This window comes from Scomber japonicus, chromosome 23 (genome assembly GCF_027409825.1).
Source record: "Scomber japonicus isolate fScoJap1 chromosome 23, fScoJap1.pri, whole genome shotgun sequence".
Taxonomy (NCBI): domain Eukaryota; kingdom Metazoa; phylum Chordata; class Actinopteri; order Scombriformes; family Scombridae; genus Scomber; species Scomber japonicus.
This window is the reverse complement of record NC_070600.1, coordinates 22,329,033-22,351,341: the sequence shown is the minus strand read 5'-3', so window position 1 is coordinate 22,351,341 and position 22,309 is coordinate 22,329,033. Positions and strand designations below refer to the sequence as shown.

The 22,309-nt window shown below is 38.2% G+C and overlaps 1 protein-coding gene across 1 annotated transcript; it reads right to left on the bottom strand.

Annotated features, from left to right (window-relative positions):
- Positions 1-12,942: 12,942 nt before the first annotated feature.
- Positions 12,943-19,450, bottom strand: LOC128353119 (protein NLRC3-like). Its single transcript, XM_053313806.1, has 4 exons — positions 19,171-19,450; positions 17,661-17,741; positions 14,623-16,149; positions 12,943-12,947 (listed from the first exon to the last, which is right to left on the bottom strand). Exons 1-4 carry the CDS (start codon positions 19,448-19,450, stop codon positions 12,943-12,945), a joined length of 1,893 nt encoding a protein of 630 aa, XP_053169781.1.
- Positions 19,451-22,309: the final 2,859 nt, after the last annotated feature.

The window sequence follows — 22,309 nt, the reverse complement described above, 5'->3', positions numbered from 1 at the left end:
GGCGGTCTTCTCTCTGTCTTCCTCAGCCACCTCCACCTGCCAATAGCCGTTCGAAAAGTCCAGGGTGCTAAACCAGAGGGAGCCCGCTAATGCATCCAAGGTGTCATCCACCCTGGGGAGGGGATGACAGTCCTTCACAGTTATGCTGTTCAAGCGGCGATAATCAATGCAAAACCTCCACTCACCATTCTTTTTCTTTACAAGGACGACAGGTGAGGCCCAAGGGCTGCAGCTTTCCTCAATAACCCCATCAGCTAACAGGGCTGCCACCTGCCTATCAATTTCCTCTTTCTTTTCTGGAGAGGCACGGTAAGCGCGCTGTCTTATGGGGGAATGATTGCCAGTCTTGATGTGATGTCTGATGAGGGTGCATTTGCCGGATACCCCTTTGGACATATTGAATATCTGTTGGTGTTCTGCCAGCAGGGAGGCCAATCGTGCTTTCTGTTGCGGACTAGCAGGAGACTCCTCTACTGACACCAAGGGCAGTTCAGTGGATGAAATGGCAGAGACTGTTTCAACTTGAGCACCTGGGAGTGGCACAATCTCAGATTCATCCACAGGGAAGAACTCCCCCAGATGCATGCCCTCTCTCAGTGTAAAGTCCTGATCTGTAGGGTTTAACACACGGGCCAGGGTAACCCCATTCTTCACTGATGTCACTGTATGAGCCACCACACACTCACATTTGTTCTGGAGGTTGGGCTTTAAGTAGCCGACAAAGTCTGGGGATTGGTTAACTGGACCGGCTGGTGACACACAGACAGGAACAAGCATTTCACTGAGGGGCGGCAGTGTCATGGCAGTGGCTATGGAAACATTGCAACACTCAGGAATCAAGTCCTTGCCACTCAGGAGTGGGATTACAGTGTCCCATAACTGCAGTGTGCCCCGGGCGTAATCCAAGAGGGCACGGTTAGGAACAAGAAAGTCCAGGCCAAGCAGTGCCGTTTGTGTAGACCCCCTCAGTACATAGAAAACATGCTGCCAGGAATTATTCCCTAGATGCAGAGTGGCTGTTATGGTCCCCAATGTGTCCAGCATCTGGCCGTTCACTGCCCGTGCAGCAATGAAATCAGCATTTATAGGTCTCTTGCGCAGCGCTGGAACACACATGCGGAAATCTGCACTGATAAAAGACTCTGTTGCCCCTGAGTCCACTAGTATGTTGATTTCAGTCCCTTCAATGCTGCCCTTCACATAAGAGGTATGTTGCTGTTCTTCAGTGTCCTGTCTCAGTGCATTACTTGTTGAAGGGATAAACATTTCTTCCTCCAGAGGGCCCATAGGGGATGTAGCTGATGTCTGGGCCGCAACATCAGCTACATCTCTTTTCCCGACTGATTGGCTGGGTCCTCTCTCTTGGGGGAGAGGAACCGCACTCCTCATCGTCTCTGTGTATCCCCATCAAAGGAGCCTCTGGAGGGTCGAGGGCCCCGCCAATTTGGAGAGCTAGCTCTGTCGTCATAGGATTGCCGGGAAGCCGTTTTTTCCCCGGGACCTCCCTCTACTCTCTGTTCATGCCCACCACGATTTGGTGAACGTCCTCTCTGTTCACCCCGTGGGCGGCGTGATTGGCAGCCCTGCTCCCCACAAGCACACTGACATGATGAGGGAGAGGTTTTCCATTCCTCTCTCCAGTCACTGGGTCTCATGCGCTTATTTTCCTCTGCCATTCGTCTCATTTCCATCCTCATCTCCCTCATGTCTTCATTTAGTCTGTCTAAGGCTCTGTACAAACCTCCTCCCTCCGATATGGAGTGCACCATGGCAGCAGCACCGCCCCCAGAAGGAGTGTGGCGTACCTGAGTGTTGACATAGTCCATTTTCAGAGTCTCTCGGGCCATCCCACCGCTGCCACCAATGTAACCGAGCCTTTGAAAACGCCTATACTTAGACATCTTATAAAATAAAAACACGGAGGATCCGCTGCTGAACAGGACGTGTGCTGCTTTATTCTTCCAGACACTGTGAATACCCACACATCACCCAAAAACAACCTACTTCCGCTTTTTCCCTCCAAAATAAAACCCCCACCTATACACTATCAATACTAACCCGGAAAAACATACTTGACTCTAAGCTGTCTGCTCAGAAATACTCAGTACCAAAAAGAAAGGTTACATTATTATATATCAATATTTATTCACTTGCTAAACTTACTAAAACTGAAATAAAATAAAAAGGCAACTGTAAATGACCCTGAAAATGATCTGGACAGAGCACATGACGTCGTATTGAGTTTTGTATTTTCACTTCCAGTCAGACTCTGCCATCTAGTGGACGGTCAGCTGTACTGCAGCCAGAGACAGGAAGCACTATGAGACTTCATGACTGTGTCGGTCAGCGTTGTGTTCTATCAAAATGAGTCCAAAAGACAGCAAAAACGTTGTTTTTAGGCTCTTTCATCTCTGCAACAGACTTAACATGAAAAAACAAGCTTAAGTGTGTATTCCACAAGCCAAAATGATGAAAACCAGCCACACAACGTTACAGGAAAAACGTGTTTAAGCTAGTTTTTAAAGCCTTAAAAACTCATCTCTAGAGGTAGAAAGAACGACAGACATTACACACTTCATGATCGCGCTGCCTTCAGTACATACCTCTCTCAGTCAGGATACATGCAGACTGACGAGAGACCGGAAATGAAGCAGTGTCTGCTAATGGCCAGCAGAGGGCGCTAGAGTACAACCTAATACAGTACTCCCAATACGAAGAATGGGGGGTTTGGGTGAAATTACTACATATTACAACAAAATACATAACATAAGAAACTAAAATTACAAAGATGATATTCCATCTGTTACATAAGACTGTATTCATTGATGGTGAAATCTAACAGCTCCACAGAAATCCAAAACTAACAACACAGATTCAATTAAATATGGCTCATTTATACATAGAGACAATAACAAATGTAAAAATAGATATTATAAATAAAGCTGAATCGCCACACAGGATTAAAACACTGAAAATTCATTTATTTCCACAGACACTGCTGTTAAAATGTTGTCTTTTTTTTAACCATGAACAAAGAAAAGAGGTGTATAAAACTTCTTAAAACCAACGTTACAGAGATGAGAAAATAAAGTATAATAATGATGAAGAAAATAAACCATGACATAAAACCAACAAAAATACAAAATGACATCTTAATAAACCTGATGCTGCTTTTAAGAAAATTTTTTAAAGATATTTTTGAATTGCTCATCTTGCCAACCCTTCTTTGTCACTGACCCTCATATCATAGACTTTTGGACATTTTGGACTCACCGCCAGCCCAGCCAGAAAAATAAACATAAGATTGAAATTTAAGATGTACAGCATGTAAAACAAAAATAATTAGTGGACCAGTGAATATAAAATTAGTTTAAAAAAGTGATTTAGTTTGATTTCAGTTTGTAAATATCATCTTGAATTCATCAATGAATTTTAGCATCATAGTTTTATAACCTTGGTAAGTTACCTGCTTCTAAACTTAATGAATACACACATAATATACCAAACTAAAACTGTTTAATATGTGCGGTTGAGACTGTTAGAAAACTACAACACGTCATCATTACTGTGGTAAAACAGCCACGTCTCACTCTCTCCCAGCAGTAATCCTTCTCCTGCTGAAAGTCACAGTCAATTCTCTTCTAATTCATTAGTTTTAGTTCTTGTTAACTCTCAGCGTGATTCTGAGACGCTTGATAAATATGGGCCCAGGCTCACCGTCTGATTTATAACACTTGTGCAGTCCTTGAGTAGTTCAGTAAATGGACTTAGTTACTTTCCTCCACTGCCTGATACTTAGTGGATTATTCAGGTGAAATAATGTATGTTTTTATCTTTTCTGCATAAAAAAGCTCATGTATAACAAATCTGTGCTGACTTCCAGAGATAAACTTCCAGTTTGTAGTCAGTTAAGAGACTTAAGTGAAGATGATAAAATCCAGATCCAGACTCCAGTTAGATCATCAGGATCCAGCTGATCCTCTCTCAACACTCCTGGATGTTCACTCACACTCTGACAGAGCTCATCACCAGCTGATGAGAGAAGAAGAAACAACAGAGGTGATAAATTAGTGTTTAGTGAGACTCACTTCAGCTGTCAGTCAGTGATGCAGCACATCAAGTATAAAGAGAAGCAGGGACTTCAGTCCTGTTCAGACCAGAAGTGGAACAGCTATGCATCATAGCTTGCTTCCTTTCAGCTCTCATGTTAATGTGTTGGAGTGAACACACTGAGCTCCAAGCTCACACACCTGCACACACTTTTACTATCAGGTCTTGTTTCCTCTGCAGATTTCACTGAAGTACACAGAGGAAATAAAGTGCTGAGAGTCATGAACACATCATTACTGCAGAGACAGAGACATTCACTCATCAGTTTACTGATGGATTTACTGCTGATACATGTCAACTCTTATCAAAGCTTTAAGCTACAGAGTCTCTGTGGGATTTGAAGATGTTTCCTGCTGTTAAATCATCACATGACAATCAGTCAGAGCTCTCAGATAAACAGCTGCTGGGATTCCTGGACTTCAGCAGAGGTTCTGGTCTGTATTAAGACCACATGGTTACTAAACGTGATGCTTGTGTGAAATCAGAGCCAGTGATTTGCAGGCTGCAGTCAGACTGATCTTAGAGCTCTGACAAAGATGAACTGATCAATTCTGTAGTGTTGAAATGAGAAAACAAACACTTTCAGATCAGATTTGATGGTGTGACAGTTTGATGATGAGGATCACTGTCTCTATACATCTTGTAAGGCTGTCAGCTGTAATCCAGCTTTATTTCCTGCAGATATCAACACAACAACAATAGTCGTCTTCACATCAACTCAAACACACGATCATAACAAGCTTCTGGCTCATCTGATTGGCTGACTGTTCTCTCTCCCTCTGTCTTTCTGTCCAATCCTGAAGCCTGTCACCATTCTCACAGCTTCACTGAGGAAAGCAGCACTGAGAAGGTTGGAGGTTCACCAGGAAATACTGGATCTTTGCTTTGATACTGACTGTGTTTAATAAAAAACCAGCACAGACTGACTCGAACTCTCTACTCACCTCAGAGTCTCCAGTCTGCAGTCTGGACTCTCCTTAAGATCGAACAGCAGCTTCACGTCTGAATCATTCAGGTTGTTTCTTCTCAGATCCAGCTCTGTCAGATGGGAGGAGGGGTTGGACTTCAGAGCTGAGGCCAGAGAAACACAGCTGTTCTCTGACAACCTGCAGTCCTCCAATCTGAATAAAGAATAAATGATGGAGATTAAAATCCATGTATTAACCAATCAGATGTGTTCAGGTGTGTTCAGGTGTGTGTGTGTGTGTGCGTGCGTGCGTGCGTGCGTGCGTGCGCGTGTGTGTGTGTGTGTGTGTGTGTGTGTCGATCACACTGCTGCTGAACTCAGTCAAGTCTGTAATTAGAGGATCAATATGAAATCAGACCTGTTCATTATTTATTACATGAGCTCTTCTTCCTGTATTTGGTAGTTTAGTAGGTGTGTGTAATTCAACCATGTTCTTGGTGGCAGTAATCATTCCTCCTGTCCATATTTTGTACCATACAATATGAGGCTTTGACAGTCTGGTACACTCACACTTGATTTGTGTGACTCAAAGTTTCAGAATATTTAGTACAATATTCCCTCTTTGAGTTTTGATCCCTCCACTGCAGCTCAGCCAGGAAACACTGAAGAAACTCAAACATACTTACCAGGGTTATTATAGTTAACTAAAACTAAAACTAGCAATGAAAAGATTATTTAGTTTAACTGAAATTAAAATAAAAACTACAATTAATAAAAAAAACGAAAACTAAATAAAAACTACAATGAACAATGTAAAACTAACTAAAACTAAAGTGAATTACAGATAAATTCAGCTTTGTTTTCTCCCTCAGTTACTTCCTGTCCTGCAGCAGCCGTGGTTAAAGAATGAAATTAAAAAGGACTTGATGATAAACCCTTTTCAGCTTCTACAAGTCAAGGCTTTCTCTTAATACCTGAAAAACTAAAACTAAGACGAAAACTAAATAAAAACTAAACTGAAACTACTAAATCACTTGTTGAACGCACTAAAACTAAACTGAAATAAAAAAGCAAACTGAAAAACTAAAGAAAAAGAAAAACTAAAGAAAATGTTAAAACTATAATAACCTTGATACTTACTAGATATGTGGAACTCAGACTGCTGAAGCCTCATATTAGTTTAAACTCTGGAAGTCATTTTAACACAGAACAAGACTGTGGATTTTAAATTCCTGAAAATATTTCAATTCTACAGATTTGTGCTCAGATACATCCTGAAAATGTATGAACCAAACATTTTAAACATTGCTGAAGGATTTGAATTGAATACATAGAGAAAAACAACTAAAGCTACAGTCAGTGAACTCACATCAGAGTCTTCAGTCCACAGTTTGGACTCTCCAGTCCAGCAGACAGACGCTTCACTGATGAATCAGACAGTCTGTTGTGACTCAGGTCCAGATGTGTCAGATGAGGGCTGGACTTCAGAGCTGAGGCCAAAACTTCACAGTGAGTCTCTGAGAGTTCACAGTGAGAAAATCTGTAATGACACATATATTACAACATATGTTATCATGAAAGGAGACACTTTATATTTACTTCATGTATTTGATGATAAAACAGTTTGACATTCATTATTTTGATTAACATTTTCTCTTCACATCAGTGGTTCTACTAATGTCTTTAAAACGTTTGAATCATTTTTGGCACATTTTTTTCCTTTAATGTAAAACAACAGTTGACACACAAACAGGAAACAGGAAAACAGGAGAGAGATCAGTGGATGCTGCAGTTATACTGGATGCATCTGAACCAGTAAGCTACCAGAACACTCCCAGTTCAGCTGATGGTTTCTCACTGTGCTTGAATGAAACAATCATTCTCATCACTCTCTCTCATACCTGCAGACTTCAATCTTTGTTTTCTTTTCATCTTGCAGATGAAGGAGAGAAAATGGAGTTACTTAGTCTGTCTGTGTGATCTGATCCCATGTCTGCCTCCACAAAGTTAACATGAGGACATCTTGATTAGAAAAGCAGTTTTACTGTCCACTATTTTATCTGTGACTGCAGGATATTTAGACTCAGTTCAGCTCAGTGAAGAGTTACAGTTGAGAAAGATCATCTCTCTTTGCTACCTGCTGCTGTCAGCTTCACATCCATAACAGCTACATTTACTGACTGCTGACAAACACAAATGAATCTAATGACCTGACAATATTAGAGCTGTACATAATATGAATGTAATTAAATATTTAGATGTGTATGACAGATGACTGCATGATGTTTAGTTGTTGACTTTACTTTCTGAGATTCTGAAAATCTGATTCAGCACAAACACAATTAACAAACCAATGAGGTTGAATTATCTTCAACATGATGTCATCAGAAAGATGTTATCAGGGTATCAGCATTAAAAATATAATATTGAACTTCAATGTGTATGAGATCTCTTTAAATAGGCTGAATTGTGTCATTCTGCTCTCATATAATGATCAGACCTCTGTGCATTTCCTGCTACTACTCTTCTCTACACTGGGGATCAACTGATATCGTTTTTAACACAGATTATTAATAAGTCAAAGAGGCCGATAATCGATACTTGCATCCGATATTCAGTTGCTGTAAATGTTAACGTGTGCCAAAATTTACAGCAACACAAAACTCAACACAAAGCTGCCTTTAAATGAACATATATTTAATGAATGTTTCTTTATAACATTAAATACCTGAACAATACATTTACAAAAAGTGCACACTATAATTATCTTCCAAAACAAAAAAATGTGACGATGTATTACAAACTGAACGGACAACAGGCAGTAAACTTTGAAGATAGCCCTGAACACTGATAGCTGTAGCCTACTAATTATTCATTGGATTGTTAAAGAGCAAATGCATCATAATAAAGGTAGTTGTGTTTATCTGTGTGTGTGTGTGTGTGTGTGTGTGTGTGTGTGTGTGTGTGTGTGTGTGTGTGTGTGTGTGTGTGTGTCATGATTTTGCTGATGTGAAAAATATTCTGTCATCAAATGAACAGAAATCGATCACACTGCTGCTGAACTCAGTCAAGTCTGTAATTAGAGGATCAATATGAAATCAGACCTGTTCATTATTTATTACATGAGCTCTTCTTCCTGTATTTGGTAGTTTAGTAGGTGTGTGTAATTCAACCATGTTCTTGGTGGCAGTAATCATTCCTCCTGTCCATATTTTGTACCATACAATATGAGGCTTTGACAGTCTGGTACACTCACACTTGATTTGTGTGACTCAAAGTTTCAGAATATTTAGTACAATATTCCCTCTTTGAGTTTTGATCCCTCCACTGCAGCTCAGCCAGGAAACACTGAAGAAACTCAAACATACTTACCAGGGTTATTATAGTTAACTAAAACTAAAACTAGCTATGAAAAATTATTTAGTTTAACTGAAATCAAAATAAAAACTACAATTAATAAAAAAAAAACGAAAACTAAATAAAAACTACAATGAACAACGTAAAACTAACTCAAACTAAAGTGAATTACAGATAAATTCAGCTTTGTTTTCTCCCTCGGTTACTTCCTGTCCTGCAGCAGCCGTGGTTAAAGAATGAAATTAAAAAGGACTTGATGATAAACCCTTTTCAGTTTCTACAAGTCAAGGCTTTCTCTTAATACCTGAAAAACTAAAACTAAGACTAAAACTAAATAAAAACTAAACTGAAACTACTAAATCACTTGTTGAACTCACTAAAACTAAACTGAAATAAAAAAGCAAACTGAAAAACTAAAGAAAAATAAAAACTATAATAACCTTGATACTTACTAGATATGTGGAACTCAGACTGCTGAAGCCTCATATTAGTTTAAACTCTGGAAGTCATTTTAACACAGAACAAGACTGTGGATTTTAAATTCCTGAAAATATTTCAATTCTACAGATTTGTGCTCAGATACATCCTGAAAATGTATGAACCAAACATTTTAAACATCGCTGAAGGATTTGAATTGAATATATAGAAAAAAAACTACTAAAGCTACAGTCAGTGAACTCACATCAGAGTCTTCAGTCCACAGTTTGGACTCTCCAGTCCAGCAGACAGACGCTTCACTGCTGAATCAGACAGGTCGTTTCCACTCAGGTCCAGATGTGTCAGATGAGGGTTGGACTTCAGAGCTGAGGCCAAAACTTCACAGTGAGTCTCTGAGAGTTCACAGTAAGAAAGTCTGTAATGACACATATATTACAACATATGTTATCATGAAAGGAGACACTTTATATTTACTTCATGTATTTGATGATAAAACAGTTTGACATTCATTATTTTGATTAACATTTGCTCTTCACATCAGTGGTTCTACTAATGTCTTTAAAACGTTTGAATCATTTTTGGCACATTTTATTCCTTTAATGTAAAACAACAGTTGACACACAAACAGGAAACAGGAAAACAGGAGAGAGATCAGTGGATGCTGCAGTTATACTGGATGCATCTGAACCAGTAAGCTACCAGAACACTCCCAGTTCAGCTGATGGTTTCTCACTGTGCTTGAATGAAACAATCATTCTCATCACTCTCTCTCATACCTGCAGACTTCAATCTTTGTTTTCTTTTCATCTTGCAGATGAAGGAGAGAAAATGGACTTACTTAGTCTGTCTGTGTGATCTGATCCCATGTCTGCCTCCACAAAGTTAACATGAGGACATCTTGATTAGAAAACCAGTTTTACTGTCCACTATTTTATCTGTGACTGCAGGATATTTAGACTCAGTTCAGCTCAGTGAAGAGTTACAGTTGAGAAAGATCATCTCTCTTTGCTACCTGCTGCTGTCAGCTTCACATCCATAACAGCTACATTTACTGACTGCTGACAAACACAAATGAATCTAATGACCTGACAATATTAGAGCTGTACATAATATGAATGTAATTAAATATTTAGATGTGTATGACAGATGACTGCATGATGTTTAGTTGTTGACTTTACTTTCTGAGATTCTGAAAAACTGATTCAGCACAAACACAATTAACAAACCAATGAGGTTGAATTATCTTCAACATGATGTCATCAGAAAGATGTTATCAGGGTATCAGCATTAAAAATATAATATTGAACTTTAATGTGTATAAGATCTCTTTAAATAGGCTGAATTGTGTCATTCTGCTCTCATATAATGATCAGACCTCTGTGCATTTCCTGCTACTACTCTTCTCTACACTGGGGATCAACTGATATCGTTTTTAACACAGATTATTAATAAGTCAAAGAGGCAGATAATCGATACTTGCATCCGATATTCAGTTGCTGTAAATGTTAACGTGTGCCAAAATCTACAGCAACACAAAACTCAACACAAAGCTGCCTTTAAATGAACATATATTTAATGAATGTTTCTTTATAACATTAAATACCTGAACAATACATTTACAAAAAGTGCACACTATAATTATCTTCCAAAACAAAAAAATGTGACGATGTATTACAAACTGAACGGACAACAGGCAGTAAACTTTGAAGATAGCACTGAACACTGATAGCTGTAGCCTACTAATTATTCATTGGATTGTTAAAGAGCAAATGCATCATAATAAAGGTAATTGTGTTTATCTGTGTGTGTGTGTGTGTGTGTGTGTGTGTGTGTGTGTGTGTGTGTGTGTGTGTGTGTGTGTGTGTGTGTGTGTGTGTGTGTGTGTGTGTGTGAGAGAGTGTGTGTCATGATTTTGCTGATGTGAAAAATATTCTGTCATCAAATGAACAGAAATCGATCACACTGCTGCTGAACTCAGTCAAGTCTGTAATTAGAGGATCAATATGAAATCAGACCTGTTCATTATTTATTACATGAGCTCTTCTTCCTGTATTTGGTAGTTTAGTAGGTGTGTGTAATTCAACCATGTTCTTGGTGGCAGTAATCATTCCTCCTGTCCATATTTTGTACCATACAATATGAGGCTTTGACAGTCTGGTACACTCACACTTGATTTGTGTGACTCAAAGTTTCAGAATATTTAGTACAATATTCCCTCTTTGAGTTTTGATCCCTCCACTGCAGCTCAGCCAGGAAACACTGAACAAACTCAAACATACTTACCAGGGTTATTATAGTTAACTAAAACTAAAACTAGCAATGAAAAGATTATTTAGTTTAACTGAAATTAAAATAAAAACTACAATTAATTAAAAAGAAAGGAAAATTAAATAAAAACTACAATGAACAATGTAAAACTAACTAAAACTAAAGTGAATTACAGATAAATTCAGCTTTGTTTTCTCCCTCGGTTACTTCCTGTCCTGCAGCAGCCGTGGTTAAAGAATGAAATTAAAAAGGACTTGATGATAAACCCTTTTCAGCTTCTACAAGTCAAGGCTTTCTCTTAATACCTGAAAAACTAAAACTAAGACTAAAACTAAATAAAAACTAAACTGAAACTACTAAATCACTTGTTGAACTCACTAAAACTAAACTGAAATAAAAAAGCAAACTGAAAAACTGAAGAAAATGTCAAAACTAAAGAAAATGTCAAAACTATAATAACCTTGATACTTACTAGATATGTGGAACTCAGACTGCTGAAGCCTCATATTAGTTTAAACTCTGGAAGTCATTTTAACACAGAACAAGACTGTGGATTTTAAATTCCTGAAAATATTTCAATTCTACAGATTTGTGCTCAGATACATCCTGAAAATGTATGAACCAAACATTTTAAACATCGCTGAAGGATTTGAATTGAATATATAGAAAAAAAACTACTAAAGCTACAGTCAGTGAACTCACATCAGAGTCTTCAGTCCACAGTTTGGACTCTCCAGTCCAGCAGACAGACGCTTCACTGCTGAATCAGACAGGTCGTTTCCACTCAGGTCCAGATGTGTCAGATGAGGGTTGGACTTCAGAGCTGAGGCCAAAACTTCACAGTGAGTCTCTGAGAGTTCACAGTAAGAAAGTCTGTAATGACACATATATTACAACATATGTTATCATGAAAGGAGACACTTTATATTTACTTCATGTATTTGATGATAAAACAGTTTGACATTCATTATTTTGATTAACATTTGCTCTTCACATCAGTGGTTCTACTAATGTCTTTAAAACGTTTGAATCATTTTTGGCACATTTTATTCCTTTAATGTAAAACAACAGTTGACACACAAACAGGAAACAGGAAAACAGGAGAGAGATCAGTGGATGCTGCAGTTATACTGGATGCATCTGAACCAGTAAGCTACCAGAACACTCCCAGTTCAGCTGATGGTTTCTCACTGTGCTTGAATGAAACAATCATTCTCATCACTCTCTCTCATACCTGCAGACTTCAATCTTTGTTTTCTTTTCATCTTGCAGATGAAGGAGAGAAAATGGACTTACTTAGTCTGTCTGTGTGATCTGATCCCATGTCTGCCTCCACAAAGTTAACATGAGGACATCTTGATTAGAAAACCAGTTTTACTGTCCACTATTTTATCTGTGACTGCAGGATATTTAGACTCAGTTCAGCTCAGTGAAGAGTTACAGTTGAGAAAGATCATCTCTCTTTGCTACCTGCTGCTGTCAGCTTCACATCCATAACAGCTACATTTACTGACTGCTGACAAACACAAATGAATCTAATGACCTGACAATATTAGAGCTGTACATAATATGAATGTAATTAAATATTTAGATGTGTATGACAGATGACTGCATGATGTTTAGTTGTTGACTTTACTTTCTGAGATTCTGAAAAACTGATTCAGCACAAACACAATTAACAAACCAATGAGGTTGAATTATCTTCAACATGATGTCATCAGAAAGATGTTATCAGGGTATCAGCATTAAAAATATAATATTGAACTTCAATGTGTATGAGATCTCTTTAAATAGGCTGAATTGTGTCATTCTGCTCTCATATAATGATCAGACCTATGTGCATTTCCTGCTACTACTCTTCTCTACACTGGGGAGAATAAGTTATTTCAAATATAGTGATTTGTGAAACAAAATAAAGATAAATAGTGCTTAAAAGAGATGAATAATTGAATGTATTTATTTTAAATGGAGATTGTGAAATGGGAATTCATGATATATAATTATTTTGTTTGCACTAAAATACTTTGTTGTGATTTCACAAGGATTGGAGTAGTGTATATTCTCAGTAATTACCTGAATAGATACTTTAAATGATGGAAATAAGTAATGAGGTCTAGTGATAAACAGAAAGAGAAGATAGTAACTTATGCATTCTGCACTATGTGTAGATTGGTTTTTATTTTAGACCAGGATTGGTTAATTCTTTTTGACCAATCAAATTCAATCGCTTCACATCTGCTACACGTACAATTATATTATTTACTTCTTTTTAGTACATTTCTTAAACATAATTTAATTTAGAACGTGATTTAGGCCAGTTGTTGTTGATTGAGGCAGCCAAGTAATTTGACATATTTGAACATTTTTAAAAAAAGTAACATAATAGTTACTTTTCCTGGTAATTAATTGTATCAGCCAGAGAGACAGAGCAGCTGTCAGCATGAGTTGGACTGTGTCAGAGAGAGTGGAGGCTGCATCAGGGGACTGTTTTTAAAAAATGTTTTAAGCAATAAAAACATGCCAAACATAATATGAAAAATGACAAATATCTTAGCCAGTTATTGGTTTGATAGACCCCTGCTTTACACCAACAAGAGAGAAAAGAGGGATTGTCTTTATGTGGCCAAGAGAATATCAGAAAAACTTCAAAACAAGCCCATGTAACACGACTTCCCTAAAATAAAGAATATTGCTGAATCCATTTTCTGATTGGCTGATCCTCGGTGCTCATTATGAAAAAGAGACCTTAAAGTAAAAGATGATGAAAGCAACTCTGTCTGACTTCAAAAATCTACTTTGGAAAGTGATACAGATCTTATTTTAAACTCTGAATTATAGTGTTAAAAACAGTGTGTCTGATGTGATTTGCAGAACCTGCTCATGTAATAATAACTTTCCTGCATTCACTGATAACTGTACTTATATATGTTGTGATAAAATGCTGCTGTAATAAAACCTCAACCACAACCTCTGAAGTCCTTCATTTGTTTTACCAGGTTTGAATGATGCCTGTCATATAACAGAAGAAAAAACTATAAAATAAAATAATTACTAGAAATAAATAGAATAACTGTTTTTATTAACTTAACAGCTATAATCACAAACAACTAAATAATTAACATTACACACATTTAAAACAGCTAATCTGTGACTCCATATAACTGACATATTATTTCAGCTATAAATAAGTAGAGCACTATTTTAACACTAATGAGAATTTTATATTATTTATATTTTTAGAACTAAACTACTAATAATTAATCACATCTGGACTTACACAGCCTTTCTGCAGTTCCTCACAGCTGGGATCAGTCTCCGTTGTCCCTCCTTTGATGTGTTGTACTTATTCAGGTCTAGCTCATCCAGAACCTCCTCTGACATCTGCAGCATGTAGGCCAGAGCTGAGCACTGGATCTCAGAGAGTTCCTTCTCTGATCTGTTCTCTGACTTCAGGAACTCTTGGATCTCCTGATGTACTGAGCCGTCGTTCATCTCCATCAGACAGTGGAAGATGTTGATGCATCTGTCAGGAGAGATATAACCACTGTTCATCATCTTCAGGTTGGTGATGACTCTCTGGATGGTTTCTGGACTGTTCTCTGTCTCACCCATCAGGCCTCCTAAGAGACTCTGGTTGGACTCCAGAGAGAGGCCATGAAGGAAGCGGACAAACAGATCCAGGTGGCCATTTTTATTTTGGAGAGATTTCTTCATGGCTCTCTTCAGGAAGTCATCCAGAGTTGAGTAGGTGTCTCCCAGGAAGTCTTTCAGTACCTTTGTGTTCCTGCTGGTGTAACAGTGGTACATGTAGACTGCGGCCAGAAACTCCTGAACACTCAGATGAACAAAGCTGTAGACTTTTTCCTCGAATATCACGCCCTCTTCCTTAAAGATCTCTGTAAAGAATCCTGACGACACTGCGGCCTCTGTGACATCAAGATCACACTGCTCCAGGTCTTCGTGGTAGAACATGATGTTTCCTTTCTCCAGATGTTCAAACGCCAGCCTCCCCAGCTTCAGAAGAAATTCACTGTCAGCCTCCGTCAGCTTCTGTGTTTTGGTCTCAGGTCCCTCATCATACTTCTTCTTCCTCTTTGTCTGAACCAGCATGAAGTGTGAGTACAGGTCAGTCAGGGTCTTGGGCAGCTCTCCTCTCTGGTCTGGAGTCAACATGAGCTTCAAAACTGTCGCAATGATCCAGCAGAAGACTGGGATGTTGCACATGATGTGGAGGCTCCTGGAAGACTTGATGTGTGAGATGATTTTGCTGGACTGTTCTTCATCACTGAATCTCTTCTTGAAGTACTCCTCCCTCTGGTCATCAGTGAAGCCTCGCACTTCTGTTATCCTGTCAACACAATCCTGATCTAGGATCTGATTGGCTGCTGCAGGTCTGGAAGTGATCCAGATGCGAGCCATGGGAAGCAGATTCCCTGTGATGAGGTTTGTCAGCAGCACGCTGACTGATGACGTCTGTGTGACATCAGACACGACATCATTGTTCTCAAAATCCAGTGACAGTCTGCTTTCATCCAGGCCGTCAAAGATGAACACAACGTTAAAGTCGTCAGAGTCGAGCATCTCTTCTGTGACGTTCTTTAATGTTGGATAGAAACGACGGATCAGTGTGAGCAGACTGTGCGGCTTATTTTTGACCAAGTTCAGCTCTTTGAACAAAAGTGGAATCAGCAGACTGATATCTTGGTTTTCGGCGCCCTCTGCCCAGTCCAGAATGAACTTCTGCACTGAGAAGGATTTTCCAACACCAGCGACGCCGCTCATCAGAACAACTCTGATGATGTGTTCCTCTTGGCCAGGTAGGACGTTAAAGATGTCGTTACACTTGATCGGAGTGTCATGGAGGGTGTTTATCTTGGAAGCTGTTTCAAGCTGCTTCTCTTCATGTTGGATATTATCCTCTCTACTCTTTCCCTCTGTGATGTAGACCTCAGTGTAAATCTTTTTGAGGAGGGTTTTTTTTCCTGCTTCATCAGTTCCGTCAGCGGCCTTTTGAAATTTCCTCGTCAGAGTGAAATCATATCTACCTAAAACCTTCAGCCGTCCACTACCTGCTGAAAGAGGAGAAAAATATAGATTTTAACAACTAGATAAATATATGGATTAAAAAAACAACTTAATATGGTGAAGGTTTTTTTCTTACAAACATTTACTGCCTTGCACTGAAAGAAAATGCAAAAATGTTGAAAATATCTTTAACTTCATTCTTTGAGATGTGTTTATGTCTCTATATGTCAACAAAACAACTGACAGTTTTTGCCATAATATAACATTAAACGACTCCAAAATGCACCCAGCCGAGCCGAGAGAGAAAGAGGGACAGTGAGTGAGAGAGATAGCGTTACTTCACAATTATGCTTTTTTAAAGCTGCAGTCTGTCATTTTTTAGTTTGAAATGGTCTCACGCCAAATTTCACCTTGACCTCTTCGTGTTTACGTTTGATATCTACAGCAGCTCGTTGGTAGCTGAGCCATTTTCTCTGTTAAACATCGCCCCCTGTTGGTAAGATGTATCATTGCTGCCACATAGTGAAATTCATTGCATTGCTTCAAGACTCACAGTACAAAACATAACCTATATTTGATGCCAGCGTTTGATTGATAATATATTATCGATCAATTATCAATCAGTGATTGACAGTGACCATCCCTAATCAAGATGGCCCAAAATATTGATTAAATGTGATTCCTTTAGCAACACTAATAATGATCCTAGGAGCAATTATCAGCAGCACCACCAGTATAGTTAAAAACTGTATGGAAAAACAGGATAAAATGTTTAAAATGTTTTCAGTATACATGTAATCTGCCTTTAAATACATTAAAATGCCATAACATAGTTTAAAATGATAATATCTAATATTAATACAACAAATAAATATGAATTTCATGATTAAATAATCTAGTGACAACATGGGATCTAAATGCTACTGTCATTCAGCATAATGAATGACATTGTGGTATAACATTGGAGAGTTTAGCAATGAAGAATGACACAAGCGATGGATCTCATACATGAACACATTTATCAGGCAGTTCCTTGGCCACCTACGTAAAGTTATGACCCTGACCTATGAACATTATTATTAATTATCATATTTGATATAGGATTTTTATTTTAAGAATAACATTAAAAGTACTTTGACACACATACTTCTGGGTGAAAATAGGGGTAAGATCTCAGTGTTTTAATATTATATTTATACTAGGGCTGTCAATGTTAACGCTTGTGATTCATCTGGAAACCTTAATGCATTAAAAACATTTTTGACCAGGTGCTACGATGGACTTCCAATGAGCCTCCCCAAAACACAGTCAGCAATGGAAGAACTATGCTCATCAATCGTTTTCTTAATAAATGGTTTAAGTGCAGCATGTTGTTGGTGTGGTCCTTGCTAGTGAAATGAACCAAATGAAATCAGTAGTAGATTTTTTGTTTTTCAACCAATAATTATAATTAAAAGTATTTAATCATTCTTCTTTTTCAAAAATATTAATGAAAATATGTAATGTAAATGTAAAGTTATGTAAAGTGACATGTCATTCAACACATGTTGCTCACCTCTTTGTTTAGTTGGAAGTGGGGCTGGTTCAGTATCATGGGAGGGCAGGACTGCTGAGCCTGGAGATGCATCTGTTGGTCCTGGTATCAGAAGCAAGAACAACTCAGTTAATATGTATAGTTTACTAAACGTTTTCCTGCATTGATTAAATATCAGATAAAAGATGAATGAAATGCTAACACTAAGAATGTTCTATTATATTAGCAGTAACTAATGCCTGGGTAGCAAATGTAACATTAACCTGTCTCACTGTGTCAAGTCAAGTCAAGTCAAGTTTATTTATAAAGCACATTTAAAAACAACCTCAGTTGAACCAAAGTGCTGTACAGATATTAAAATACAATATAATCACACACAATATAATAATAAATAAAAACAATAAATGAATAGTAAGAGCTCAGTTTAAAAAACTAAAATTAGAATAAAACAAATAAAAAGTAAAATAAATAAAAATAAATAAAATAAATAAAAAGTAGGAAGCCAAGGATTCTCGCCTAGCTGGGATTGAACGCCAAGGAAAAAAGATATGTTTTTAGTAGTGTGGACTAAGCTTAGCTAACAGGTTCATTTTAACCACTCATGGACTACCACCCGCTATTTTTATGACATGTTGTCATCCTCTTAGTTCTCTCTCTTGTCTTTTTTTCCCCGTTTGTGGAACTCTCATTATATTTCATGAAGCTGTTGGGACATTTTGGTCTTGTAATTCCTACTCATTCACAATCAACTGCTAACAAGTGTCTTGTTTGGTTTGGAGACAGGACTAAACCATTTCATGTGAATACAGGGGGGGGGGGGGGGGTTTGTGGCATTAAGGTTTTGGATGGTTCATTCTTGCCAGAAAAAAGAAATTAAAGAGTAGTTTAATGAATACATTGTACATAAAATATTATATTAATGTCTATGAATTATGAGTTAATAAATAATTGACTAATGTTCTATATTTTAGGGCCCCACAATTCAATATTTTTTTATCTTGAGTACTTTTATCACAGTATTTATGAGATGTGTAATAATGTTGAATTATTTGGTACTGTACAACAGCAGCTTTCTGTGTCCATGTAAAAAGTTAAATGATCTCTTCTGGGTCTGGGGTTTTCCTCACTGAGGGACTTCATGTATCTTGTGGTCTTGTTTATCAGTCAGTGTAAGATAGATAGAGAGAGAGAGAGAGAGAGAGAGAGAGAGAGAGAGAGAGAGAGAGAGAGAGAGAGAGAGAGAGAGAGAGAGAGAGAGAGAGAGAGAGAGAGAGAGAGACTAACAGAGTTTTTTCATGGTGTTAGCCAGGTAACTAAATGTATTTTATCTTTAAATCATTAGAAAAAAATCTTTATCCTGCTACTTCTTCTTCTGATGAAGTTGGTGTACCATAAAAAAGACAAATCAGTCTCTAACATTATTTTTGTTAACACATTATTATTAACAGCATATTGTAACTCATAACCTATGTAACTATTTATGAACTTCATGTGTCACAGCTTTTCAGATTTATATATATAAAGAACTTACCTTTTGGTTCAGGCTGAAAGTTTTGTAAACGCTGCACCAGATCATTCCTGCGGATCTTTTCTAAAACCGCCTTGGTTAGCTGCAGAGCTCCATGATCCTGATGTGTCTGTACCATCAGATCCACTGTGTCCCGCCTTGCTGCTTTTTCCAGCTGAGACTCTGGGATGCCTTTAAAGTCCTCCAGGATGTCATCATGCTTCAGGTACCATTTGAAATCACTGAAGTCATGTTCTTTTAAGTGTTCAAGAATATTCAAGAGCTCCTCTTTATGTTTCAACATTTTGCCCCCCTGCTGAAAATAACATTTTAAATAAGAGGACATGTGTTCAGTTCTCATCTCATGCCACTTTACCAGTATGACTTTTGTACATGTTCATCTTAAATGTTAATCATCTACTGCTTGAACAACTTCTATTATTTTCATAATTTCAGTTTTTCACCACTGCAAAACTATGTCAGGAAGCAAACAACAAACTTTTGCAGTCATGTTCCAGGTGTGAGGCTTTTGGTGTCTGTATTTCATATCAAATGAGAATATTTCATTCTTATTGGTGTACTTTTGGTGAGCAGCATCATGTCTTTACGAAGTGCTGCCCTCTGCTGGTATTACAATAAACTTACCTCTACAGGCGTTCATGAGTGATCAGCTGGTAACGTTGGACACTGAGGGAAGCTGTTTGGTCTGTGAAAACCTGAAAGGAAAATAATAATGATGAGATACTAAATTTCACCACTGACTCTCCTCGTGCTTAAACTGGGAGGTGAGAGGTCATCTGCTGATCATGAGCCAATAGGCATATACTGTCTTTCTCAAGGACAACTCAAAAGGAAAGATGCTTGTTAATGTAATGGTTTGAGGAACCGCTGAACCGCCTTTCACACCTACGATGAGGCAAAGGTGACATTCATTGAGCGCAATAAGTGTTAGTATCACAATAACAGCTCTAAAATTGTGAGATGTCTTTTTTTTGCCTATCATTTTCTGATGGTCTGCGTCCATGTCAAGTTACTGTCAAGTTTCTATCTGCCAAAATACAAGATGCCATTCCCTTTATTCTCACTGGAAAATCTATTTTAAGTTAGTTTCAACAGTAAAATTTGTTTAGACAACATTTCCAGTGAGAAATGTGCATTTTATTTTCATAATATTTGTTGAGTGAATGTGTATGTTAGTTATTACAATGGGTCGTGGTCAGGTGGTCGTCAGGTCGTGTTTATCTAGAGCGCAGCAGTGTGTCATATTACATCTGGGAGGACGCAGAAATCAGGAAAAGGAACAAGGAAACGTTTGAAGACGTCAATGCTGTGATTTTATAACTATGATTTAGTGCGTGACAGAGCACAAACACGTACATAAACCTAACCCCCAAATCTATCAGTGGGTTCATAGGCCACACAAAGCAAGGGATAACATAATGGGTGATAAAGGTCATTACAACAGGTATAAAGTCATTGTCATTATTAATTGTAACACCATGACAAAATGACAAAACTACAAACAGCTTGGAATTTTGGTAATGGAGGCAATGGTTCGTTTTTGTTTGTTGAAGTTGAATTTTCTAACATTACATCTATAATTTTCAGAGAATCACATCTTGACTTGACTTTGACTCTAGTTTAAAACCAACAGATTTCAAATAAACATCTGAGTCATTCTTAACTGTGATTTCTCTCTATTTTAATGAACCAGTGTGCCACGTTACATCTGTGAGGACGCAGAAAAAAGGAAATGTTTGAAGACGTCAGCTCTGTGATTTTATCATTTTCTGACAGTTTAATCAACCAAACAATTCATCTGAAAAATAAACATTAGATTGATCAATAATTACAATATTCATTATTTCACCACTAATATTAACACTCACCTGCGTCAGACGTGCTGCTTTCCTCCTTCCGCTCTGTCTGCTTTAAAATAAGTCAAGATAAGACCGAAGACTTTAACATTTACTCCCTACCTGTTTACTCCTCCCTCCTTTACTGGGAGTCACCTGTGTAACCAGTGGCGGTTTTTGCTATGGGCAAAGTGGGCAACCGCCCAGGGCGCAATGTACTTGGGGAATCACGAGCACTCTCAAAAAAAAAAAAAAAGAGTGCGTCCTCAAAAAAAAAAGATCGCCAGTTTTCTAGACTAATACCGCTCATTCCACATCCAGTTGGTGCAGTGTGCGATGAGGCGCCCCTACTATCACATCAACTTGCTGCTGAGAGTCACGTATACAGGTTGTGTGTGTCAGAAGAAAAAGCAAAGGGGAGGGGGCGGGGGATCAACTTGCGACTGCAGCGGATGTGTTTACACTTGGTGTCGGTCCGGGGGAGGTGTGGGATCGGTGTCGGTATAAGGACGCTTTGCTCTCACGCATGCTGCATTTATAGTCACACAAATACACACACACACACACACACACACACAGACACTCTCTAGTGTGCACTCTGCTCACTCACTCCAGATTCCAGGACATTGTGTCGCGGGCGTCAGGAAGCTGCTATCAGGGAGATGGGAAGTCTGTGTTTGTATTTCCAACACAGGAATGTACTCTTCTGCGCCTCTGACATGTTGTTGAGTCTGACTGAATGGCACATGACTAGAGACAGCCAATCACAAGCGTCAGGATCCAACTTGCGGTTTTGGAAGTAGGAGGTTGATATGAAAAAAACTATTTGATAAATCCGAGCTTTTGCGGCGATTTTTCAAATGTAACTAAAATTGTAATCATGGAAATTTCCAAAAGCAACTGTAATTTAATTAGGCATTTGGTCGGTCCGCCCAGGACCGCCTCTGCCTGTGTGTGTGTGTGTGTGTGTGTGTGTGTATGCCAACTAGGCCCAACTTTGCAATATTACAACATTTCCCTAAAAACTTTTAAAACATTTTAAAACTCTTTCATTTCTACATCAGAGGCCTCCTAAAACAATATCTGAGAGGTCAAAAAAAATGTGCTCATTTTTATCTATATCTGGGTCTTACAGGGTTAAATGAAGAAGACTACCAGGATAGTGGTCAAGTTTTAGCTGTAGTTCCTCTGAAATCATATTTTTCTCTTTTAAATCATCTAGCAGTGACTTTACAGTTTACCTCTGTCCTCTTTTATCATCATAATCCTCAGCTACCTTATATGAGATCAGGGTCAATGACACAATG